The following is a 27,751-nucleotide window of genomic DNA, read 5'->3' as shown; positions in this document are numbered from 1 at the left end:
ACATTGAATATCGACGAACAAAGTCGACGTTTCGTATACAAAATTTACCATAAAACGTTTTTGTTATTTTTGTTCAGTTATGCTTATTATAATTCGACCACGAAATTTTATACTCTAATAATCTAAAGAATGCCCAAAGATATTTCACTTTACATTCTTCTTGTTGTAAACAAATCCCCCCAAAAAAAGCTCCACTTCATTCCTGGAATAATTTTAGTTTGTAACAAAAATAACATTTATGGTGTAGTATTTTATGGCTGGCATTTTGTAAGAAAACAAGAAAAAATAATAAAGTTTTGAATTTTAATATCTTATAACAACCAAGAACCAAGAACAAACTTTGAAATAAACAAAATATAAACTTGAAGTAAATATTTTTCTGAAAATGAAAATGATTTTGTGTAACCCATGCTGATTTTTAACCCAAAGTATTTATCTCACTAACCCTCTTTAATAATTAAGATTAAAGGTGGGTTCGTTTAGCTCAGGAACTTTATACTAAAAAAATGTGATGAAAAAATTTAAAAAAAAGTAACACGTCCCCCTTGCTCCTCCTTAACGAAACAAGAAATATCACAATCTCATTTTTAATAAACAGGTGCGTACATTATCCTTAGGAGGGTTGATTTTGTTGTCATCTTTATTTTGTTTTCTTTTTTTGTCGTATTTTAAGGATAAGATAATGAAATTACTTTGTGAACAGATTTTGGTTAGGTCTCCATATTTTTTAAATTTGTATCTAAGACCGAAAAAACGTGATTCAATATCATTGACACATTTTTGGTGTGTAAGTTTTCTTTTTCCTATCCTTGTAATACCCGAACTTTTAGGTATTATTACAATTTTCTAATAATAGAATTTTTTTCTTCTTTCTTTTTCTAATTTCATGTCTTACCTATACCAACTCAACTTAAACTCGGATGTTTGCTGAATCCTCAATGTCATCTATACTCGAATATCGACCAAATTTTTCGCTCCAAATGGTATTACCGATGTCAATGCTATGGATTAAAACGAATTTCGTGATATTTTGAACACGAAATACCTCAATTTGTATGGAAACCATGATTGGACTATACATATACATCTACATATACTTATGATGCTTACTTTTTGACTGTGATTTTCAATCTGACTATGGCTAAATATATAATCCCTGCACAACCAAAAAACATACTTTCCTGCCGCCTCATAAATGGCGCCCAATGCGAAATCAACTATGTATTTATATTGAATATCATCGAAATCATTGACTTCAACTGCATGCATGTGTAAATACCTGATCTATGCTCATTTATGCATGTCCTTAAATGGACAAATGTCACCAATAACAACACTTGATGATATGATGCTGCCTGCAACTCTATACCCGCGTACTGTATACCAACTTGATATTGGCCGTATTTGGAACTATTTTTATGGCATGATTTTTACGCTCCATTGTGCATTTCTGAATTAACAAAATGAATTTTTTTTCAAAAAATAATTATAAAAATTGAAAATTTCGTGAAATGTGTGATGCCTACTGCTGCTTTGCTCTCTGAACGGTCGCCACTTCGTCGCCGCACCAATGCGATTAATATCCTGTGAATATTTTGTGCATTCGTCCTGTTGATTTTTTTGTTTTTGTTCTGCTATATGAAGCTCTTTTATCGGCCACATTGAGGACATATCAGAAGGCAGCTTGTGACACGGATCAAGTAATAATCTCATGCCCCAGGGGAACCAGCATATCCATTGAATTCGCGCAGTACAATAAGTTCATAGCCAAAGGTGAGTATTCAATTTATATATGTATATAAATCGAAGACTATGAAAGACCGACGATATTGAATAATTTTCATTTATTAATCTTGGTCCTTTTTCCACAAGAGCAGCAGGAAAAGATCCATTCACTCAAGTGCAAGAGCCGTGGTGTATAGCTACATATGTCTTTTTATATTTATATAGTGAAGTGAGTTGTATCTATGTACATATATAAGGATAGGATAGGGATAGGGAAGTAGATATATGAATGGAATGGAATTTCAAGCGAAAAATGTTGATTTTTAAGTCCGCGAAGTCGAACATTCCTTTTTTCCCTTCGCTTCCCAACCAACCAAACCTTAAAAAGCACCATAAATGAAAGCAACAACATTTGTGTCATCGTTAGTCCGTTCGTTGGTGCTGTTGCTTTAATTTTTTACCATCATCATCATCATCAACATTGGGAAGCTCTTTAAAAGGCGTAATTATTTTTTGTGTTTTCTGTAGCTTGGCAAGAAACAAAAAGGCAAGGAATTTTATCAATTAAAATTGGCTGTTCATATTATGAACATTGTACACAATACATGCACATAACTTTATGCATATTGCCAATACAAAAAACAAAATAAAATTCTTCGGGCAAGATAAAAAGCTTCTTTTTTGTAGTTTTTTTTTTAAGTGCATAAAGGTTATTTTCTTTGTTTATGGATGGATTTTAATAAAAATAAATTCATTGAAAGGAATTTCTTAGTTTCGATTGTTTAATCTTTATTTATCAATGGACCCAATTAAACTTAAAGGGAAATATTACATATTATGCCTAAAGGGAATATTGAATACGCACATTATTTGTTTTGTGTTTTTTTATTCTGTTTTGCATTTATGTATGTAAATACAATTATTACTTTAGTTTAGTTTATTAGTCAATCAGAAACTCTTACAGACTAGAAATAACAATTTTTGAAATAATTGCGAAAAACAAGATTTAAATAAATGCATATGAAATTTAAATTAACAAATAGCGATAATGAAATGTTATTTAAATATTGAAATTTACAGATACATATTATATATTATTCAATAAAAGAGATACAATTTTATGTTTAAAAGACTCTCTTGAGCAATTTTCAAAAAAATCTACGTTTTGACAAATTGAGTTTGCCGCCTTGATACTACGATGTAACTTAATGTAACCATAATTTGTCCGATGAAATTGTACATGAAATAAAACAGTGGAACGAGTATCTTTTAGGGGAACATGAAAACCAATTTTTTCTAACAGAAATGGGCATTCGATTTGAGATGTGAGAATGTCCCGAACAAACATAATTGAAAAGAACTTCCTGCGAAACTTGAGAGTATTAATCCCAACTAATAAACATCGACTACTGTAACTGGACATTTCCAAATTCCAATTAAGTTTGGAGATAGCATACCTTTTAAACCTTTTTTGCATTTTTTCGATTCTAACTACTGCCGTTAAATAATATGGGTTCCAAACCACATAACAATACTCTAAGATCGACCTTACCATTGAGAAAAAAAAGGCTGCATAACGTAAAAATGTCTGAAAATTCACGGGCATTTCTTTTTATGAACCCTAGCATAGAGTTCGACTTACTTACTGAAAAATCAATGTGCGATTTAAATGTTAATTTATCAGCCAGGATAACACCTATATCTTTTTTTTGAATGACTCGTTGCAGAGTTTCATCTTGCAAACCGTAGCTAAAATAAATGATATCTTGGCATTTCGATACGTTCAAATGCAGAGAATTTAAATCACACCATTCGGAGAGTCTAGAAAAATTGTCTTGAAGAAGGATACAGTTTTGACAAGTATCTATTTTTCTATAAAGCTTTAAGTCATCAGCGTATAAAAGGCACTGAGAACTTGTAAAAATCTCAGAAATATCATTATTAAATAAAGGGAATAACAAGGGCCGTTGTGGCTACCTTGCGGAACTCCTGAAGGAACATGAATATAGTCTGAAAAAGAACTCTCAATTTTTACAATCTGCAATCGATCTGTTAAATAAGATTCTATCCACTTAAAGAGGTTTGAGTGAAATCCTAGACAATTAGACATCCAAGTTTATGACGAAGAAGTTTGTGGCTTACTCTGTCAAAGGCTTTAGCAAAGTCCGTAAAGATAGTATCTGTTTGGGAGTTTTTCTCAAAGATTGATAGAACATAATTGACAAAAATTGTAATTGTATCTAAAAATTGGTACCAAGTAGAATGTGACTTTTAACACATCAAAACCACCATCAGGAACAATATATGACAGATCAAGAAATGATTTTTAACTCCCCATAGAAAGTTATTGTAATCGAACCGATTTGTCGAATTAAAATGTTGACGTTTCAAGGACAATAGAGTCTAAATAAAAGATTTTTAGACAAAAGTCTGTGCGTGCGTAGGTTTAAGAAGCTTTTTTCGCCGTCCATATCTCAAGAACGAGTAATACAGATAATAATACAGAAATCACTGTAAAGGAAATTGAGTGGGTGGTTTAAAAAAACGGTTAAAATTTAGTAAACTCACTAGCAACTTGAATTATATCTTATATCGTATATATTGTGACGTAATACCAAAGCAATACAATTTTGAAAACAATTCAACTAACGTTTTTTCTTATAAATAAAAAAAACTGCAAACAAAAATACTTGTCACCCCGAATATTTTACGAACAAAAAACAATTGTATCCCCAAAATAATTTTATGTAACGAAGAATAATGTTTTTAATCGATTGACAATTTTTCCCAACAGTTAAAAACATAAAAAAAAAACATTGTACAACATTATTCAATTGTTGATATTTCGTGAATAAATGAAAGTATTGTCTTCGAAATGATTTCATTCGGTACTAAATTTAACAAATCTTTTCATCATATTACAAGTATTGTTCGTAATTTTTAATTAATTTTTTAGAAAAATTTTACTGACAACTATTAAAAAAAAACACGAAAACCTACAGAAACCATAAAACCTGATAAGAAATGGTTTTCAACTTAAGTATTATAGCCTTTTCACACCAAACCCAAAACCGGGCTTTCGGCAAAAAGTTTTCGACATTTAAATTTGTTTGACACCGGCTGTCAAATTTTGTATTGATGAAAAAATGTGCGAGTAAAAACTTTTAAAAACGTCACCAATTCAAATTGATTTTAATACATAAAAAGAAAGTTGAACAAACCTTTTGCTAAACTTTGGTTCAATCCTGGAACTTCGAAAGAAAAGAAAAGCTTTATTTGATGCAATTGAAAATCGTTATCGACAAAGAAATATGACAAAGGTCAGCTTGTTATAAAAATTCAATTAATAGGAAGCTATGTATATATCTAAATATTGTATGCAGGTTCGTACCAGCACTTTTTGGGAACGTAAAATATTAGTAAACTATGATTAGTATTTCAAACAACATTTCGGAATGATATACTCTGCAATGTACTAAAGGATCTAGAAATGCAAGATACAAATTTTAGCCTTATGTAGGTACTTAAATTAAATTAAATTGTGTGGCGCAACAGTCCGTTGGTAACCAGGGCCTAGTGACTTACAACTCTCAACCATTCCTGTGTGTCAGAAATGGAAGGGACCTACAATTTTAGACCGAATCTGAACGGCTTATTTGAGAAAGCACTTTTTCATGACAAGAATTACTCTTGAAGAATTTGTCAATTCCTTGCAAGAGGCAGTACCCTCGAAAATTATTTTTTTTTTTTAAATTAAGGTGGCACAGGCAGGGATTGAACCCAAGACCCCTTCCATGTCCAACGCACTAACCGTCATGCCACGGGTACAACTACTACTATGTATGTACTCGTACTTATCAAGTTGATTTTCAGGAGGACATAGCTCTATACAAGCTCCAAAAAACGAATTTGATCTTGTCATTGAGTGGTTTAACAAACGTTTCGATACGAAAATACAAAAAACTCCCTGTATATCACCACGCGCATAAGATGAAAATATGCAAGTACTTCCTTTCACACGGTGAAGATGTTCAATATGGTATTCTTGAAGTGCAAACATTCTCCTAAGGATTTGTCTTTGCAGCCGACACCGATAAGCCTTTCCTGTGCTGTGATAGAGCAGCATATCAGCGCAGACAAGTCCGTAACACTAGCTCGTCTCTAAGAAGAGTTTTAACTGAAGTTCTGGGGACAGGTAGAATAGGCTCACGACATGAACCAACAAGAACTACCAGCTCTCTTGGCGGCAGCTATCCTCTTTGTTAATTCACTTCAACCGGTCCGAAAAATTCACTAAGCTAATTGTCCAGAAAATATATCATAGAATCAACAACAAACAAAACTGTTACAATAAAGATTAATTTCAAAAAAAAAAAATTAAATACTACGCTTCTGTTGACCAAATGTGCCTTTAGAATCGTCATATATTGTGGCCGTCCAAGAAGCTTATAAGCGGGGCTGAGAAGATTCTGAACGATTTCGTGTAGGTCCTTATGGCCGGAGCAGAAAAGGTCAATTCCTAGTTACACATTCGCACCATAATCACTCTCATCCAGAGCGATCACTGAAGCTGTTATGATGGGCTGCAATTTCTCCATGACTATCTCTTTGGCTTCCTACTATGAGCACTCGCCTGGCTTGTCCAAAGCACTGAGGATCTTCTTGATGTTGACATCGCTGTCAATCAAAGGTCGATAGCCTCTCTTGTGGTTTCATTCACTGGAACAACGATTTTTTTTTTTTACAATTAGCAAACACTAAAATGGTTTTTTATACCTTTAATATGCCAAAGACACAGTGTAAGCATTAGGAAAAGAGGGATGGGTTGGATAGGAGCTGTCAGTGAACATTGGTTTTAAATTTCTGAACATTGCAATGACAGGGAAAGATAGAGCGTGCAAGGCGTTCCACATTCGCGTAGTTCGGCTAAAAAAGAACCTCTGTACTTCATATTACGTCCGAAGTTGGGCTCAAGGGTAAACTGATGGGCATTCCCAGAAGGGCTTTACATTCCGAAGTTGGTATGATATATTGCAGTCCTTGATTGTGTGATACAGGATATTTTCTAACCATTTCCGAAACCATTTAAATTTGAAGAATACAATGTAGATCGCTATTTCTTATATACCAAGGTGCATTTATTATTTCTCAAAATACTTCATTCTTTTCCTGCAGCCTCATAGTTTATTCAAAGACATTCAGCAATATTAGAGTAAGTAAGTAAGTAGCCTTTTGATCACCAATAAACGTGGCCAAGATAGCGTTGTTACCCAATGAAATATCCCTTGTAGAGAAAAGATAAAGCGTTGGTCCTAGGACACTTCCTTGCGGTACACCTGGTTCTTTAGTTCTAAATAATTGTGGTCGTACCGTATTCTAAAGGGTTGGTTCGTAATACTAGATTTCAGTTTTTTGGAATAATACCTCAGAAAGCCCCTATGTAGTTTACCCTCCAGTTTCAAGTACCAATCCTTTTGAACGTCTTGAGTAACATCTAAGAATAAAGCTGGACATACTTGTTTTTCTAGAAGTGTCTTATTAACCACAACTGTAATTTGATGCACTTGGTCTGTCGTGGAATGTTTCTACTGGATCGAAACTGATGGTGCTTTTAAGTTTCAGTGTTTCAAAAACTTTTGTCATGATTGACAAAACGTTTGTAAACAGATTTTGTTTAAGTTCATTGTTAAGACGGTTAAAACCTGTCTTATTATCAAGAAATCTCGCACCATCTCTTATTTTTCGTAAAGATCAAAATAATGTTAGTCAAATCGCCCCCAGAACTACAGTTGTAGTATCATATCAGTATCAAAATTTTCGAAGACCAATCCTGAATTTCTCGGGTGTATGTCCTTGATAACGAATTCCATTTTTATGGTCTAGGGAAAAAACGAAAAGGTTTTATGTAAATCACAAAAAATTGTTGCTTTTCACTAATCACTCTTGAATTTTCAGACAACTATGCACCCCCAAGATAATAATAACTCTCTTTACTAAAGATGATTTTTCAACAATTCTGAATCTGAATGATCGACGAGAAATTGCTAAACTGAGTATTCCTCACTACAACTGCAATATTCTCCATTTTTCTGGAGTTATGCTTTCATTCTTCTCATTATTAAGTTACCCCTATAGTTTCCTACACTTTCACAATCTATCCCGATTTTATTTTCCTATTCCTATGTGCCTTCCATTTAAGAAAGCCCTTCAAGAAAAAGTCAAATGACACGATCTAGTTGGACGATTTACGTCACGTGTCTTCGCCTTAGCACGAGATAACCATGACACAGAATGTCGATTATGTCTTGAGCTGTAAGGCACTCTGTGCTATCCTGTTGAAACCATATGTTCTTATCATCCAGTTCAGGACACAAGAAATTTGTGATCTTCGACCCATAGCCGTTGACGGTCATTGCCTGGTCAGTATCATTTGCACGTACCCTTTCTTCCAATAATGGGCATTATCGCAAAAGATGATTTTTTTGACTTGCCGTGCTGTAATGATTTCGCTTTATTGATTGATTAAAAGAAGATATAAAAGAAACGATATGGCCGCCACGAACTGTCAAGATCACCTCGTTCCTATTGGAAAACCTTTTTGTTTTTGAATCTTTCCAAAGCTATGCTAATATATGTAAATGAATAGATATATTTTATTTCGTATATTGATAAAATAGATACATTAAGATAAGTTACTCTGAATATCATCATCTACTTCAAATACCTATACAATTTAATTTCATTTACTGGGTGGATGTGGAATGGAGCAAAAACCTAAATCTATTGATAAGTTCATTGAAAATATACTTAATTTATATATTTTCTATTTTCAGATGGTATCGCAATCGATGAACTCTGCCCCACAGATAATCACCCAACTCAAATAAGATCCAAATCGAAATATTTGCTACGCGGTTCGACATTTGGTTCGCCCACACAAGTTGTCCCAGCGAATCGATATGTCGGTGCCATCGCTAATGCTGCCATTGGACTATCTATAGTTACAAATACGAATAGTACATCTACGACAACCACTGTCACCGAACAGCAGGAGCAGCACCAGGATGGGCAGGACGCTAACAGTCCGGAGAATTGTATGTGGCCCAATGCCCTTCAGGTACGTAAATTGTGATTTTAATATTTACCGTGCTTTTGGAGGGTTCTTTGGGGGATTTAAGGGGTTCGGTTGTGTCGGCGATGAGGCCGGCCGGCGCGGCGGTGGTAGAGAGTTGAGTTTTTAGTCCGCAAAGTGTAAAAAAGGCACATACAGTCATATACATACTATAGTCCTGCGAGTACCTAGTGTACGTACATAAAAGCAAATCAATTGAATTTCGTATGATTTGTGTGATGTTGCTTTAGCTATTTGTTGGAAGCTGCTCATTGGTTTTTGTTTTTGATATTTTGTGTGTTGTTTTTGTTGTTTTATAAAGGACCCAGCAAGAGTATCAACATCCAGACATCGATGTAATGCTGATAAATGTGAATTACAAACACCAATTACGTGCCGACAGTTTGTGTATCCAATTTGCAAGAAAATTTATTTATTGTCGATCGCGTCCTGCCGATATACTACTTCTATCTCTTCACCTGGCCCGACCCGGCCAGCCTCAATTTATATCATCGTAGCATCACTGTGCTGAGAATTCATGTACAATTTTGCCCTATTTACCACCTATACCTATCTACAGAGTTTCAGAATTTTGTTATTTCGATAGCTTCATTCGAATATTTGGCATGGCACAACCTCCAAAATACAGAAAACCATCTACATATACGATACGACTGGACTTTTATGAGGGTGATCAAAAAAATAAAAATTCAATGAAAAGCCTTCGTCCTTTGCCTCTGCTGACTACCCTTGTGTTAAAATTTACATAAATGAAACTTTGTTTATAGATTTAAGTGTCACACAATTTATAGTTGAACAAATATTATCAGATATATTAAAATGTGAATCAGGTCTAACACTTTTGTTTTGGTTCAATTATCTACCTACATGTCAAGACCTTTTTGTATAAAGGGGTCATAGTTTATTGCCCTAAAGTGTTTAGATTAACATATTTGGAGTAGCTATAAAAAGGAAGGACCTTTGACAAGCTGCTGGAAATGGTTTATCTTGGTACTTAAAATTATGTGCGGTGACTTTTATTTTAATTTACACAATATATAATATAGTTCCGGGTGAGCGCGAAAACAGTTTATGTGAGATTTATCACCCACTATCAATGTTTTTATATTCACCTTTACGAAAACATAAAAACATAACATTTCTTGAAGTTTATTAAAGGTGAAACTATTAAATTGTTGAAATAACAGCGAAAGAATAGTACACAGCATTTTAATAGCCGGTCGTACAATCCCAATTTCAGAATTTCACAACGCAAAAAAAAAAATAAAAAAATAAAAACAATTGGAAATAAAAACTTAACTTCCTTTAAAAAAATAAGAATACTTGAGGTTAGATTGGTATAGTCGTTTTTAAACTTTATAGCGAGGAGAATAACGAGGAGTAAAACATAATATTGAAGCCAGCTTGTTTTATATCTCTCAAATATAAGACCTAAGATGTATTGCAAAACTTGATGAAGCTTAAATTAAAAATACCAAAAACACCCAACAAATTCAATTTTAGAATAAGTGGTATACATTTTTGAAAGTTTGCTTTTTTTAATTGTGTCATAAAAAAACGTTAGTTTTTGACCGTTTTAAAAATGTTAATTTTCAACGTCATGATAGTCGGAACCGAGCTAATTACAAATAATAGAAAGTCCCGGATAGTATGTTTTTTATTCAAAAAAAACTTGAAACTGCAGTAAATATGTTTTTATACAGATTACAAAATCACAAGATTATTTATTACGAAGTTAAAGAAAAACTAAAAAATTCTTTTAGTGGAGTTTGCCTTTGAAATTTTACTCTTTATTTTTCTTTGAATTAATTCGGTGAATAAGGTTTTGTTTTTCTTAAAAACTCAAAAGTGAAGAACTTCTATAGAACATCAACCATTAGAATTTTTTGAATTTCCACAGCAACGGATTGATCAGAAAGAATGTAGAGTTATTTATTAACTCCATAACTTCGTCCTTTGAAAAAACTCGCTTTGAGCGCCGAGTCCTCATTGACATCAAAATTTTCTCCGAATTCCATAATTGTTGGAATCTTGTCAATTGCATCTTGTTCTTAGAAAGTTGCATGCATGCAATGCATACGATGAAATAAATACTTTGTTGATTTCGGCAAATCTTACCATCTCCCTAATTTTCGGGATAAAGTATATTACGTACTTACTAACTTTAAAGGTTTCACAACAGCTCAGAAAATTGTGTTGACAAATTTTCGAAGCATCGGTAATATCGAATTTCCAGGATTTAGAAACACAAAAGCATTCTTGATTTTAAGCAATTTGGAAAAAATTGTCTTGTTTTCTCAGCTTGCTAGCAGCTTTCGATTAATGTCTGCGATAATGGAACTTTGGGTTTCGAATGACAACTTAATCCATGAGCTGAAGGAGAGATGTACAGATTGGTGGAAATTACTTTATAAGTATATTAGTAATTTTGAGATTCATAACGTCGTGGTGGAATGGACGGTTATCCAAGAGTTATAATATTTTGAATTTCATGTCAAAACTTCTTTTTTCAAGGTGTTGAACTTGAAGTTTTTTAATGAAAATTAATGATTTTTAGGTAAATAAGCTTGTTGATTTTTGTAAAGTCTGGAAATTAACGGTTAATCTAGAAAAATCTAAAGTAATTATAATAAGAAATACACAATCAAAACTTAAATCGAATGAAAAGTGGTTCTTTAATGGTGAGGCCATTGAAATAGTGACAGAATACAAATACCTTGCAACACTTTTAAAATCTAATATGATGTTAACCTGACCTCAAAAAAAAAAAGTGATAGCATCAAAAAGTATGATTATCGTGTCATGGAAAGATGTTATGAACAGCAAAGTTGTAACAACCTCAGATAAGTACAATGTATTTGTTGCTGTAATGCACTCTGTTATGTGCCACGGCTTTAAAATATGGGGATATCAGTCACACGAAGAAGTAGAAAAACTTCAACGTTACTTTCTCAAACGGCTTTTCTACTTACCATTCAACATTCCAAACTATGATCTACTAATAGAAACCGGCCTTACTGCTCTTTTTATTCATACTCTAAAACTCCACTTTGAGGACTACATCTTGAAAGTACTGGCACATAGATCAAATAGAATTCAATTGGCAATAGCAAAGTACATCATAGATACCAAAGCGGAGGGGATAGGAGAATGGAGACAATGGGCAACGAAGTGTGGAATTGATCTAATTCTCCAAAATACTAATTTAATAGTACTAAAAGAACAACTCTACGGGTTATTACAGGCTGTCGACATCTAGCAACGAAATGAAAATTTACAAAAAAATGTCATCTTCAATCAACAGAGTCATTTAGCCCGATTTGAAACATGATCTTCTACATAACTATTTTAGTGATGAATAAAGTACAAGGGAAATTTCGTTAATCTGCAAAACAAGAAGTGAGGAACTTAATTTAAACGGCTCACCTTATAAGGGTGCATCCACTACACATTGCACCCTTGGCAATTTGAATTCAAAAGAAGATACTTTTCATTTTTATCAATATGCCCAGTTTATAAAGAACTTAGAGTCCTCTACTTTGACAATTTTAAATGGTGACAATTGGAAAAATTAATCAAATTATCTTCAAAAATCAATCAACTAAAAGTTCTTCATTTTTGTAATCTTGAATCCAAGTTTTACTCAACTGTAATTTTGTTTTTGCCAAACTAAAAGCTGTTAATTCTTTTGTCTTAAAATAATGTTTTAATTATTAAGAAATTTATTTTTGTTTTAGCTAAACTGAAAGCCTTATTTGCATCTTTATATAATTCTTGCAATTGTTCGTTTACATTTTGTTAAATAGTGAACATTTTCTTTGAACATAATTTGAAAACACATAGTCAATCTTGCAGACGGCATTGCATTACACTTTTATTACCAAATTTATATTCCAATGAAATGTAACCGAAACTATTGAATTTTTTTTACAATTGTAAGTAATAAAAATCTATCTATCTATCTATCATTAACTTAAATCTATGAATCGTTTCTTCCATTTCTTACATTCCACAAAGTGTCTTGGGGCCAAAATTTCCAGAATTAAAAAAAAAAGCTGGTTTCATCAGCATTGCACATTTTCTCATTGCTTAAATTCTCTTTTTAAATGACCGGTTTTAAATTTTTTCTAGCCAGTTTTAAGAGTATACATAGTCAGAGGCTATGTTTAGATTGTCATGAAAAAATTTTACCTTTTCATTCATAACTTGCCCTGATATCGGAACTCCTCGAAATCGGTCCTGTCGAATAATACAAAAATATGTTTTTTTGTGGAAAGTAGCCAAGCCAAGTAAAAAACAAATATACTGAAAATTTAATAAAAATCTATCTGTTTGTTTTTGAGAAAATTTTAAATTTCAATTTTTGACCAAAAAGTTTTTATGGGGAATACTGATAGTTTTCGACTTCAAAACTGAAAAAACACACCAAACGCAAATCGGCTAAAAGCCTTAATTTCAACATTTGAAGTTAATGAACCCAATGGTTTATATTGTAGGGGCACAGACAGATAGGCAGTCAGACGTACGGAATTTGGAGACTCACTTTCGACTTTTCTAACCTTGTGCAGTTTCGAGTTCTAAATTTGTTACGGATGCAAACCTTGCCATATAGTTCTTATGTCGTAAGTAAAAAGTGAACATTTTCATTTATTCCAAATAACTCACAAGCCAATAACGCAGCGACTTAAATTATATTTTGTATTGAATAATGAGAAGTGATACCAGATTAATGTACTTTTTTAAAAATCCAAAAATTAAACAAAATGTATGTCACCCAAGTGCGGATCCAGATTTTTAATCAGGGGGTCACGCACTTAACATATAGACAAGTTTTTACTTACCGCTTAAAAATGTTCTTTAAAGAAGGCTAGCAAAATTTAAATCACATAGTGTACATCCTAACCTTAAATGTGCACATTCCAAGGGCTAAAGTGACAACTTTAGTTATTAAATTATTTTAGAACGCTATTGTCCAACAAGTTATAGTCTAACTATTTAATTTAGTAAACTTTCTTCATATGATAGCATTCTAAGATTCTAAGAGTTTTCTAAAGTCATATTTAAGAGCAAAACAAAAAAACCAATAGTTTAGAGGGTTTTTATTGCTTTCATGGATAAATGTATGAAATTGTTTTGAAACTTTGCTTTTTTCCAAAAAAAATATATTCTTTTTTGTTGCCATTCCAAAACCCAGAAAATGAGAAAGATTCTGATATCAAGCACTTTTGTTTTTTTTTTTTTTGACGTAGTTTTTTCGGACTCAATTTTCGGGAGTCTAGAATTCCCATCCCTACCAGTCTGCTTACTCGAAGATTCGAGCTAATGCTTCATCTTAAAGGGGTGCATTTAGTTTTTCAATTAGGTATTAGTTTAACAAAAGTGTCACTTTTGATGTTTTTGGGACAATTTTATTCTTGAAACTCGTGTTTAAATCTCAGTTATAGAACATCTAAAGCAAATTCCCTTTAAAATGTAGATTTCTTTAATTTGTTACGACCTTAAAAGTTTTATTCAGCAGAAAATCAATTTTGAAAGAAATATATACCCGGATGCCATTAAAAGAAAAAATATGACATTTTTGTTCATTAAAAATCATCATCAGTTTGAAAATTTGGCCATCGACAAGAGCTTGCATTGAAAGACAATATTTATGAAACCTGAATAAGTTTATTAATTTTAAACAAAACAATGGCTTTATGAGGGGTACTCCTCTGGAGCAATACCAAAATATGTTTTTCTTGTAAAAAGATGACGAATTATGAAAAAAATTAGATAAAGCTCTAAAAAATCTATCGGTTCATTTTTGAAAAAAATATAATTTTCGAATTAACACCAAAAAATTTGTGTGTGGACAGCTGTTAGTATTCAAACACGAAAAAAAACGCCTTAAGCTAAACGGCTTAGTTTCAATAGGCACAGTGGTTTAGGCTTTAGGGGGCATGACAGACAGGCAGATGGATGGAATAGGGGACCCACTGTTTTTAACTTTTCAATGTCATGTTTGATTCGAAATTTATACTTGCCGTATACATAGTTCCTATTTGTCGCAAGTAAAAATCACTTCAATGTTCACTATTTATGAGCATACAAAGATAAGATGGAATTGAAGTAGGGGGGGAGGTCATGACCCCTACGATCCCCTCTCTAAATCCGAAATTGGTGTCACCTCGATAATATTACGAGCGAAAATGATATAGCCTCCGCAATAATTTTACGCCTGGTAAAATTTTGAGCTACACGAAGTAACGGTTTCCTTACAAAAAATAAAAACCTTGAAGAAAAAAGTACAAAAAGTTGGGTCAAAATTGATTTAAGACGCGTGCATCTTGTCTAAAATTAAAGAAATTGGATTCAAGCTAAAATCATCCTATAAAATGCTAATTTCAACATTCAGTACAATTTTAATTACCGTCCAACAGTAAGTTTTTTTCATAGCAATTAAAATCTAAAAAAATACTTCAAAAAATTAGTAAATGTTGATGTTCGATTGATTGACTTCAAAATGATTGATAAATTTTGTTGTTTTATAGAAAAATCTTATTAATATTTTTAAATGAAATTTTAGAAAAATGATATTATAATTGGTAAAATTTGGGTCTTCACTAAAATTCTGGTTAAAAATAATTAAATACTGAACTGAAACTTATTTTATCATATGCAAAATATTATTGCTAAAAGTCATTAATTTGCTTGCAATATTTCAATTGAAAACTTTTGTTTACAAAACACGAACAACAAAAAACTGAAAAAAAAATGGTTTTCGACTCAAAAAACATAGACAAATGTTGAACATTTCGTTTTTCTCGGAATACATTCTTCTCTTTATTGTAATAAACTTTTAGAATATTTGACAGACAGCCGGATTTAAGGGAGGGCAAACTGGGCGAAAGAACTCCACAAACGGGGGCCCCCATAATAGGGGCTTTTAAACATTTTTGTTTTAAATTCCAACTAATCAACACTAGTAAACATTTTTTCCTTTGATATCTTTTTTTTTTTTGCTTTTTTAGCTTAACCTACAGTCTACAGTACTTTGTACATTCATGATTATTTAATTATATTAAACTTAAATAACAGAAATCATTGATCTATATTTGTTCACTCCAACCAGGCAATCAGTGAAATATCAAAACCCCAATCATTTAATAGCTGAGTGGGGTGCTACTTGCCCGTAACCTCGGAGGTTGAGTATTCGATTCTGTGCCTCGACAATTTAAAGAATCGGTGTTCTTCAACTCTTGGAAAAATCAATTATTATTGACTAATTGGTAATTTGTCCATAAATTCATTCAATTCTTTGGATTCGTGCAGAATTTGTACCCTTTTTTCACAGCCAGTACAGCACTGAATTCTGATTGAACAATTATCGGAGAAGAAAAGCGGCCAGTTTTTTGTTTTGAAAAAGCTCAGCGACACTCCTTGGTCTTGTCGAGCTGAAGCTAAGAAAGCCTTAATCATTTTGGAAATCGAAGAAGCTCTAACCAGCATATTTTCCAATTAAGATCAAAAAGACATCGTGGTCTCGCTTTGTTTGCAACATTTTGGAACGATATCTTGGAACCTTTCAGCGCTACAAACAAGATGTTGCAAGACCCGAAAATGATTATGGCTGAATTTCGTTGATGCAGCGTTGAATCTCCTCCTTTAATGCACGGGTGGTTTTGGGCTTGTTGACATAGACTTGTGATTTCAAATAACCCCATTAAAAGAAGTCTAATCACACGATCAATTTTGATCACCGAAACGAGAGAGTACACGACCTGGAAATGTCTCATGCAGTAATTGAATTGTTTCTCAGGCTGTATGACATGTGGCACCGTCTTGTTGAAACCACATATTGGACACATCAATATCATCCAATTTTGGCAGAAAGAACTGTGTAATCATGTCGCGATATCGAGCACCAGTAACATTCACTGCTTGACCAGCATCATTTTCAAAAAAAAATGGCCCAATTATGCCTCCAGCACAAAATCCACACCACACAGTCACGCGTTGTGGATGCATTTGTTTTTGACAATCACATGTGGGTTCTCCGAACCCCAAATGCGGCAATTTTGGCGATTGACAAAGCCATCAAGATGAAAATGTGCATCATCGCTTAGGATGATTTTGCTCGAAAAATCAGGGTCCATTTGTTGGTGTTCAATAATCCATTCAACGAACTCTCTTCTCTGTCCATGGTCATTAGGCTTCAATTGTTGTGTTAATTGAATTTTGTAAGCATGAAGACACAGATCTTTGGTGATTATACGCTGTAGAGAGGTTCTTGAAATTTGCAATTCTTGTCCACGACGTCGAATTGAGGTTCCTGGATTGTCAGCAACACTCTCACGCACTGCTTCGACATTCACATTTGAACGGCTTGTTTTTGGACGACCAGTGTGTTTGGCGTCTCCAACGGATCCAGTCTCCATGAATTTTTCAATTAATCTCTCCACAGTTGACGAAGTTAAAACACTATTTTGTATGAAATTTTCGAACTGCAGTCGCCAAGCTTTCACTATTTTTGAAATATTCTTTAATAAAGAAGACACGTTGTACTATCGTGTAACGTTCCATTTTTAATAACCCTATACTGTTAGCTATCAAATTGCTTTTTTTTCAAGGTTGCCAAACTTCACTGCACAAATAGCGGCAAATTCAAATCATGCGTTAATTTTGGGACACCCTTTACAAAAAGAAAAAAGACTATGGAACAGATCAATCGCCGGAACTTTTTTACAACCAAATCCTCGAGAATCAAAATTTCAGAGCTACATTCCCAAACCTCGAAATTGCATTGAGAATGTATTTGGTTTTGATGGTAAGAAATTGCACTGCAGAGCGCTCCTTTTCAAAAATGAAAATTATAAATCAGCATAAATCAAATAGAAATCATCAACGATTTTTCGGCGAAAAAAGCTCGAAAAATTCCGTTCGTTAACCCCACAATTTATTGTTATATAATTATTTTTTCCGTTTGTATCTATATGTGTTTGTTCAATACTAAAGGAATCTACTTGGTTTCACAGTAAATTATTTATTAAAAAACTCGAGTGAAAAAAATGGTTTACTTTATTTTGAAAATAATTTGGGGCAAGGACGAGGCGAGGAGGCTTCTCCGCTTCTTTATTGGCCCGAGGCCTCTGGACATCTAAAACTGCAGGGATGGGAAGTTATCAGAGGTGGAATGCATATCAGCTTATTTTTTTTCTTTTTTTTTTTGAATCGATATACATTTTTTTTGAAATTGCTTTTTGTATCTTTAAAATAAAATTTATTTGAAGTTTCCACTGATTTTTAAGATTTGGCCGCCGAAAAAAGGTATTCTGATAAGACGAAAGTAGAGTCACATTTGTAGTTCCTTGATAAGCACTGGTATTTGTAAAATAAACTCCAGTTTATGTTATGTCGATTTTTTTGACTAGAGTATTCAAGTTCATAATAAAAAACAAAAAGAGGCTGGGATGTGACCCACACTGATAACTTCCCACCCCGTCTGTCGATTTGTCTTGCTTTAAAGTTTGTTTATATGTACTCGTATCAATTTTACCAAATTTGCGTACGTACTATTTTTTGTAGATTTTGTTTTTTATGAAAAAACGGACTGTTGGATTTTTATATAAAAATCACTGAATATCGAAAACAATATTTTCTGTAAAATAAAATAATTTTTTAGCCAGTATTTTTATTTTTTTTTTACAAAAACTATCAATTCGAATTTTTTCAAAATTTTACTAAATGTTAACAACAATATTTTTTGAAAGATAAAAGTAATTAAAAGCCAATATCTAAAATTTTTGAAAAGATATTTAAGTCGAAAATCAATTTTTACCAACTTTTGTTAATTTTTTTCGGTTTTTAATTTTTTGTGAAAAAAACTGTCAATTCGATTTTGTTCAAAATTTTACTGAATGTTGACAACAAAGTGTATTGAAAGATGAAAGTAAAGTAAAGCAAATATCTCAAAGTTTTGAAAAGTTATTTGAGTCGAAAATCAATTTTTACCAACTTTTATTAATTTTTTTGTAAGGTTTTTATTTTTTGTAAAAACACTGTCAATTCGATTTTTCTCAAAATTGTATCGAATGTTGAAAATATTATTTCTTATAATATAAAATAAGTTTGAAGTCTAACTTTCAAGATTTTGAAAAGAGATTTGAATCGATATTCAATTTTTACCAACTTTTGTTAATTTCTTTTCGGTTTTTAATTTTTTGTAAAACAACTGTCAATTCAATTTTTTCCAAAATTTTACTGAACGTTGACAACAATATTTTTTGAAAGATAAAAGTAGTTAAAAGCCAAAATCTACAATTTTTGAAAAGATATTTGAGTCGAAAATCAATTTTTACCAACTTTTATACATTTTTTTAGGTTTTTATTTTTTGTAAAAAAACTGTCAATTCGAATTTTCTTAAGCTTTAACTGAATGTTGACAACAAGATTTTTTGAAAGATTAAAGTAAATTAAAGCCAATATCTCAAAGTTTTGAAAAGTCATTTGAGTCGAAAATCAATTTTTACCAACTTTTATTAATTTTTTTGTAAGGTTTTTATTTTTTGTAAAAACACTGTCAATTCGATTTTTCTCAAAATTGTATCGAATGTTGAAAATATTATTTCTTATAATATAAAATAAGTTTGAAGTCTAACTTTCAAGATTTTGAAAAGAGATTTGAATCGATATTCAATTTTTACCAACTTTTGTTAATTTCTTTTCGGTTTTTAATTTTTTGTAAAACAACTGTCAATTCAATTTTTTCCAAAATTTTACTGAACGTTTACAACAATATTTTTTGAAAGATAAAAGTAGTTAAAAGCCAAAATCTACAATTTTTGAAAAGATATTTGAGTCGAAAATCAATTTTTACCAACTTTTATACATTTTTTTAGGTTTTTATTTTTTGTAAATAAACTGTCAATTCGAATTTTCTTAAACTTTAACTGAATGTTGACAACAAGATTTTTTGAAAGATTAAAGTAAATTAAAGCCAATATCTCAAAGTTTTGAAAAGATATTTGAGTCGAAAATCAATTTTTACCAACTTTTATAATTTTTTTTTTAGGTTTTTATTTTTTGTAAAAAACTGTCAATTCGATTTTTTTTCAAAATTTTATCAGATGTCGAAAGCATTATTCTTAGTTGCACAAAATTGTTTTAGAGATGAAATCATATTTCAGTCGTAAAATTTTGGAGGTGACAAATTTTTTTTCAGTTTTATTGATTTAAAAAAAAAACCGTTATATTGATTTTTTTCAAAAAATATACCTGTTTGGTATCACATTACAATATATTATATAAAATTTAATTCAAGTCTCTAGCGTTTTGGTTTCGTAAGATATTTATATTTAACCTTTTTTTCAAACTGCTATGGTAAAAAAACCACCCACGCGATTTTCTTGAGAGCCCTTTCTGGGATCTGCATCTTTCTGCCTTATTATCTGTACAACAAAATTTATTGGAAATCGATATCTCTTCTGGTTCTTGAGCTATGGACGACGAAAAAAACGTCGTGAACGTACGGACGTGCGTACGTGCGGACGTACGAAATGTTTGATAAATTTTGTTGTTTCATAGAAAAATCTAATCTATGTATATATTTTCAAATTAAATTTTAGAAAATGGTTTTATGGGTCTCCACTAAAATTCTCGTTAAAAATAAATAAATACTGAACTGAAACTTATTTTATCATGTGAAAAATATTTTTGCTAAATGTCATCAATTTTTTTACAATATTTTAATTGACAATTTTTGTTTACAAAACACGAACAACAAAAAACTGATAAAAAATGGTTTTCGGCTCAATAGTTTTAAAAACAAAGAAAGATGTTGACTCCAAATTTCGTTTATCTTTGAATATATTTTTTTTGTTGTAATAAAGATTAAGAATATTCGACAGTCAGGCATTCATGGAAAGTTATCAGTGTGGGATGCATACCAACCTTTTTTTTTTTTTAAGCGCCATATAAAGTACGTATACTAGAAAGTTACAACCCATTCAATATTTTTTAAATTTCACTGGTTTTTAAGATTTGGCAACCTAAAAAAAGGAATCCTGATAAGATGAAAGTTGGGGCACATTCGTAGTTCCTTGATAAGCTCTGGTATCAAGTTTATGCTATGTTATGTCGATTTTTTAGACGCGAGTATTCAAGTTCATAATAAAAAACAAAAATGTCACTTAAAAGTGTGACATAAATATCCAGGAAGATATTGATATTTTGCCCAACCATCAAATATAGGCTTGCCAATACCTGGAACTCTGCAAGTCTTAAAAGCTGAATTTTGTGTCCAAATTAAAAAAAAAAAATTTATTTTTATTTTGCCAGAAAAAGGTGACCCATTTAGAATTGAAACAAATAATTTGCCATCCTGCTACTGGCATAATTGTTTCTAAAAAAAAAAATTTGCTCTTTCAATTCACAAATACCAAAAACATAGAAAATTAAAAATTGAGCTGTTTTCATCTAAATTTTATAAATCAATTAATGGATTCTTTTTCAAAACAATCAATTAAATTTAATTGCTTGCCTACATTTAGTTAGCGCTTCCGCTTTATCTCTTCGCCCACAGGTTAGTCGATAATATGGTTTTTCTTTATTAAAATTATCAAAACATTTTATACGTATGTTTTTTTTTTTAATTATTGTATATTCGATAGAAAAAGATAAAAAACACGAAATACCCTGCTGCCATTTGTTTTTCAATACCAAACAAATTGAATTTCTCTTGATTTTAATTTTTTAAATATTAAAAATATATTCACATGAGAATGTACAGAACATGTTATGTACATATATATTAATTTTTCAGACGAGTGTTAATTTTATTTAACTTCCTTTTTACGGATCGATAATACAATTCGTGGCCAAATATTGATGTTGAAGCTTCGTCATAATTGAATATGATATCAATATTTTAATGTGTGAGCCATAATAACTTCAAAGTTAAATACTTAATAAATTTAACCTATTAAAATAACTTCCAGCTTATATTTTTGAATATTTTTAAAAATAAAGAAACAAAAATAAAGCTTTAAAATATTAAAAAAAGTACACGATTTTATTACAGTCAAATAAAAAATATCCATGAATTGTTGATAATCATTTATTACCAAAAGTAACTTATCAATAAAATAAAAAGAAAATTTGTTTTCAGTGGAAAACTAAAATTATGAATGTAAAACTCAATTCCAAGAACCAGTCATATAAATTTTGTTTGTAAATAAAATTATCCCTTTCAAAAGAAAAATTGAAAATTTATAGATGGAAAAGTATATTTTTACTTTTTTCGAGCTTAAGTTTAAATAAATGCACTTATATTCTTGGAATCTATTATTTTTATTTTTATTTTGTTATCATCTCTAAAAGTGTATTGAATCTTTTATTTAATTTTTTTAGTTATTGACATTTTGCTTTTTTAGAAATTAAAAAAGACAAGTCTTGTTATTAAAATTTGTGCAGAATATTCCGCTAAAAGGTTTTTAAAGAGAGGTTAAATATTATTTGTATGAATTTAGAAATAAATGCATAAATCCTACTAACTTCACAAATTCCATCTATAAGATCTTTAATCATTACCATAGACTTGACCCAATAAACGAACTCCAAATGACCAATTGTTATCACCGCTTTGGGAAATAATAAGGTCACCACATTTAATTTTTGCCGCCATCGTCTTTTTGAAAGTATCATTTACGCCAATATTTTCTTATTCTGGATGCACAAAATAATTAACCAAAGCTTAAAAAAGCAACTCAATCACTGTAACAATTGCAGGAGGCTCATTTTTGAATAAGTTAGGCCGCAGCAAACACACTGACGCGTTTAGGATGAAATGGATTTTCAACGAGTTTCAAATTTAAAAAATTATTATTTGAAAATACAGCGAGTGGACTTTAGGGTCATCTCTAAAAATGTTTTGTCGATAAAATGATGCATTTCTAATTAGCGAGAATACTACGTTGCTAGTGATTGATGACTGGTGTCGACTGAACTTTAAATGCATTAAGACGTATGTTAGACTTTATGCAAAACATGATGTTATGTCGACTGTGGAATGCCTAGTTTAAACGCTACAGGTAATATTCTGAGTTTTTTTATCAACGTACAACGGTTTCGATTTTTACATCACTAACTCGTCCGAATTTTCTTACCAAATTTGACTATTGTTGGCCAAGAAGGTAGGTAAATTAAAACAGGGAAATGTTTTTATTGTAAGAAAGTTTATGAAAAAGGGTAGAATTCCAACTGGCCTGAAATCATAACAACGAGAATTTTTGAGAATTCGTAGAATCTTCGTTTTTTCCATTGATTTATTTTTAAGTTAAAAAATGTTGAAGATGTATGTTACAAAAGATAATCACAATAGAAATACCAGCTTGAGAAATTTTTGCACACATCTCTATAAGCCCATTAGCATTAGATTAACATAATTGATAACGCTCTAGAAGCTGAAGTAGGGTTACTCCTTACAAAAACGGCAATCAGAAGCCTTATTTCGTAGGAGCCCCCGCCCCGGGGGAAAGGCTTATCAAAGCTAGGTTTCAGAGAAGAGTACGACCCGTCACCCGTCAGTGTTAAGCCCAGATGAAGCTCACATCTGATGAAGAGAAAGAATGCTTTTACAGTCCCCGCGGAGATATTATTTTGGTTATGGGAGACTCAATGCTAAGGCTAGCAGTAACAACAATGGGCATGTGATGGGTGTTCATGGTATCGACAATTGCAATGGTAATGGTGGTAGGTTAATTGACTTCTGCAACGCCAATAGCCTTGTGATTGCTGGCACTATGTTTGAACACAAACTGTGTCATAAAATTAGAACTTCGCGATTAGTCAACGAATTAGAAGCAGTCCATTGGAAGTCCAAAACAGAAGAGGCACCGATAAGGGACTTGCCCGTGACCTCCATTTAATGAAAGCTACCCTTAGATATGCGTACAGTTCTAAGATCCAACGGAATAAAACGAGCCCCCAAATTCAAGATCGCTAGACTAAAAGATCCTTCGACCCATCTACAATTCAGGGACCAATTGTCTCACGAAATGAGAAAAATCAGCATAACAGTAGATGACGACATTGAAAACCATTAGAATGCTGTGAAAAATGTTTTCTTTTCAGTTGCTGACAGAATAGTCTGTTGGAAAGAAGAAAGCAATAACACTTGGTTTTCGGAAGAATCTTGGGCAAAGATCAACGAAAGCCAACAGTTAAGGGCTCAAATAACTGCTGTACAAGGGGAAGAAAGATCTGAGCTGGAGTCCTAGTACCACATGAAAAAAAGAGAGGTTCACGTAGTGAGTTACGTGACAAGCGTAACTACATCAACGCATTGGCGCAAGGAGCAGAAGGTGCTGCAAAAAAATGTGACAGCAGGACCGTTTACAGAATAACCAAATAGCTGACCGGTGCACATAGCTCAAAGAAACAAGCAGATCCTCCTGCGTTGATCATATCAAAACCCTTAGAAGTATAGTCTCCATCGAAGGTGGAACCGAAAAAGGCGTCATTTGCCGCATCGGCAAAGTAAAAGCGGCATTAGGTATGTTCTCGAAAACTTGGAGGAATAACTCCATCAACTTAAAAACAAAGCTATGACTATTTCACAAAAATGTTGAATCTGTGTTCTTTATGGGTACAGCACTTGGAAGGTTACTTCAACCATTACAAGAAAGCTGCAAACTTTCGTGAATAAATTTCTTTGTACCATCCTAAGGATTTTCTGGCCAAACCGTATATCAAATGAGGTCCTTTCATAGAAGGACAGGCCAGAAACCTATTGACTCTATAATAGGAAGGCATAAGTTGCAATGAATTGGACATACTCTTCGAAAAGGTATCGACTGCATTGCAGGCCAAAGAATGCAGAGGAATAAGCTCACACAAGAAGGAAGAAGAACAGGACTACCGAGAAGCACATCGCGCAAGACAGTCGAGGCGGAATCAGCGACACTAGGCAAAAGTTGGAGGGAGCTGAAACACATCCCCGGAAACCGTACACGATGGCGCGTAGGTGTAGTAGAAGCCCTACGCTCCTTAAGGGGTTCCCAAAGGACTTAACAGGTCTGAGGACCTAAGTGAGTAGGTAAGTAACCACTTCTGATATCGAGTGATCTAAAAGTAAAATAAAAGTTATTAAGCACAGCATCTGTGATACAGGCAGTAGCTTGAGGAGGCACTGTTAGCAAAATAAATTTTCTGTTCATTATCGATGACATACAAATTTTCCATCTGCCAACATCGAAGATTGGTCTATAACTATCGTTCTGTCTACAAAGAATTTAGTTGAGATAAATACATTTCACGTTTAGTCGATCGTATTGCTTGTACGACCTGGTTCCGAAATGAGAAAAAAGTTCAATTAAACCGTTTAGAAGTCTATTACCATCTCGATCTAGCATAAGAGACCGAATTTGGTTTGAAAACCATGGTTTTATTACAGCTATACAATTTTTTGTTAGCAATGGTAACAAAAGTCCAACCTTGGCCGTACTGTGAAGCACAGATATTTGCTCTTTAGCCGTACTACGCGAATATGGAATGACTTACCACATTTTGCCTTTCCCTGTCATTGCAATGTTTTAGAATTCAAAACCAATGTACACCTCCTTTTGATACCCTCCCTTATTTTGTAATGCTCAAATTATATCTTAACCCTAGAAAGATAGCCAACGTCGAATCGACGTTTAAATCATGTGTATCACTTATGGTCTATAAAATATGGTTATCTTTCTAGGGTTAAGCTAATCAAAAGCGTACAAAAAACCCTTTACAGGAGAAGTGAGATTATCTGCATAAAGATCTTAGAAAATTACATTTAAAGGCAACTTTTTCAGTGAACGTGCTTTTCTTTTGTTTAAATTAAAAACAGTTTCAGGAAATTGTTGTTAGTGCCAAATCAGAATTAAAAAGAAATATCCTTAAATCAGTTCTTAATTTACTATGCTGCAGTTTCAGGTCTTTCGAGGCAGTACAAAATTTAGGTTTTTTCATTACAAAACCTAAATTTGAGTTTTGATAAACCGGATTAAGGTATTAAAGTTATTTGGATTCTTGTATACCTTTGAATCTGAAGTCTTTGTTTTCTATTATAAAATTTATCTTGAAACTAGGACCCTTTCTATATTTTGTACAAATATACCTTTTGTGAAACCAAATTCTCAATATACACACAAAATTGTTTCAAACATATTTAACTTAAAGTTAAAGCTCATGATCTTGATTTCAAAACACAGAATTTGATACCTACATCTAGGAGCTACTTAACCTAAAATATAAAACATGGAATAATAACATGTCTACAAAATTTGTGTCAGGATTCGAATTAGTTTGAATTCAAGTTTTTGACTAAGAAAAAAAAACAAGAAAAAAATTAGGTATGTCAAGTTTGACCGTAAAATTAACATGCTCCTGTTGTATCATCTTGAAAGTTCTTAAAAGCCACATAGATATCTCCCTATTTTAGGTAGAAGTTTTTTTTTTTACTCTGCCGCCGTTTCGGCCGCCCAGCCGCTGCCGCCATTGCGCTGCCTTAGAATGATGCCATCTTTATTTATGCAACCTTTGACAGCTGGTGTATGGCTTCCTTTTTTCTCTTTGTATTTTTTGTGTCTTTTTTCTGGAGTAGTAGACAGAATCCTTAAGTGGACTCATGAATAAATTTAAAACCGAGTGGCTTATGTACGTTAATATTCACGGTTTTTTCTGGGAGCATAATTTTTGCGTCATTTTTTTGTGAAAGTAGGGCAATTTATATTTTAGCAGGTGATTTAGTTATTTGTGTCACTTTTGTTTTTGGCCGAAGCGGAAATGGAAGTGGGTAGGTTAGGTGTACATTCGTATATTGTGTGTAATTGATGGTATATTATACAACAGAGTGTTTGTGTCTGTGTCTGTCTATAAGCTCTTATAAGACGTACACAAAGACGATTTGAATTAATTTCCATAAACTTAATGTTATCTGACATTAAATTTTGGGAATTGCCTGAATCAGATGATTTACTCGCATTTGTATGAAAGATGTCTTTACTTTATATTCTCTATGAAATTCGGGTAGGCTCTGACATTGATAATTTGTGGTTTGTCTTTAAAGAAGTTATTTATGTAAAATGCAAACAAAAAGAGAATATCTTGATGAAAATCTAAAGCACTACATGTTAATATGTCATCGCAATTTAAATAAATTCGAATGTCTGTATGTAAATTGGGTTTTTAAAAGGTATATAAATAAAAATTGGTAGCAATTTTTTCTCTTATGACAGACATTTCAAAAATGTAAAAATTGAGTTTTAAGGACGTTTTATTATTGGCCCGATCATTTTACTTGAACTTTTTATTCAGTGCAATGAGGTGTCAATTCTGTTAATAATTTAATAAACATTAAGATGTATTCAATGTTTTTTTTAATTTTTTTAGTTTGATATCCACTTAGTGAACTAGTTTATGAAAATAAGTGGGATGGGTATTAAATAAGTTACTATTTACCGTAACTTAACCGGGAAGTGTTAGTTGTGAAATATTGAGATGTGTCGTTCCATTTTTTCTATGTTCTTTTTACTTCCTACATATAGGAACTATATGGCAAGTAATCGCATTCATGAAGAATTTCGAACTCGAGATTTTTATTGAACGTGATTACGATGGTAGAGAAGTCGAAAAAAACTGGCTCCCACGGTTCCGTCCGTCTATCCTGTCTGTCTACCCACGCTCCTACAGCATAAGCCATTGGGTCAATTGAGTTCAAACTTGAAAGTTAAGGTTCTGAGCATATTCGCATTCACGAGCTTACTTACATACATATGCAAAAAGTCAGTTCAAAAATATTTTCTGTATTTTAAAATTTAAAAATGTACCTGCAAAAAAAGATTGTTTTTGAAAATTTAAATTCAATTTGATTTATCAAAAAAA

At 32.2% G+C, this 27,751-nt stretch overlaps 1 protein-coding gene across 1 annotated transcript in view; it reads left to right on the top strand.

Annotated features, from left to right (window-relative positions):
- The first annotated feature begins 1,318 nt into the window (after positions 1-1,318).
- The window catches only part of LOC129945544 (uncharacterized), a 492,154-nt gene continuing 465,721 nt past the window's right edge, over positions 1,319-27,751 (top strand). The window contains exons 1-3 of the mRNA XM_056055356.1: positions 1,319-1,400; positions 1,645-1,773; positions 8,559-8,842. Of these exons, the coding sequence (XP_055911331.1) occupies positions 1,319-1,400; positions 1,645-1,773; positions 8,559-8,842 (495 nt within the window). The remainder of the gene's footprint in view (positions 1,401-1,644; positions 1,774-8,558; positions 8,843-27,751) is intronic.

The sequence above is a fragment of the Eupeodes corollae genome, chromosome 1 (genome assembly GCF_945859685.1).
Source record: "Eupeodes corollae chromosome 1, idEupCoro1.1, whole genome shotgun sequence".
NCBI classification, from domain to species: Eukaryota; Metazoa; Arthropoda; class Insecta; order Diptera; family Syrphidae; genus Eupeodes; species Eupeodes corollae.
The sequence above is the reverse complement of the archived record's forward strand: the minus strand, read 5'-3'. Positions and strand labels throughout refer to the sequence as shown.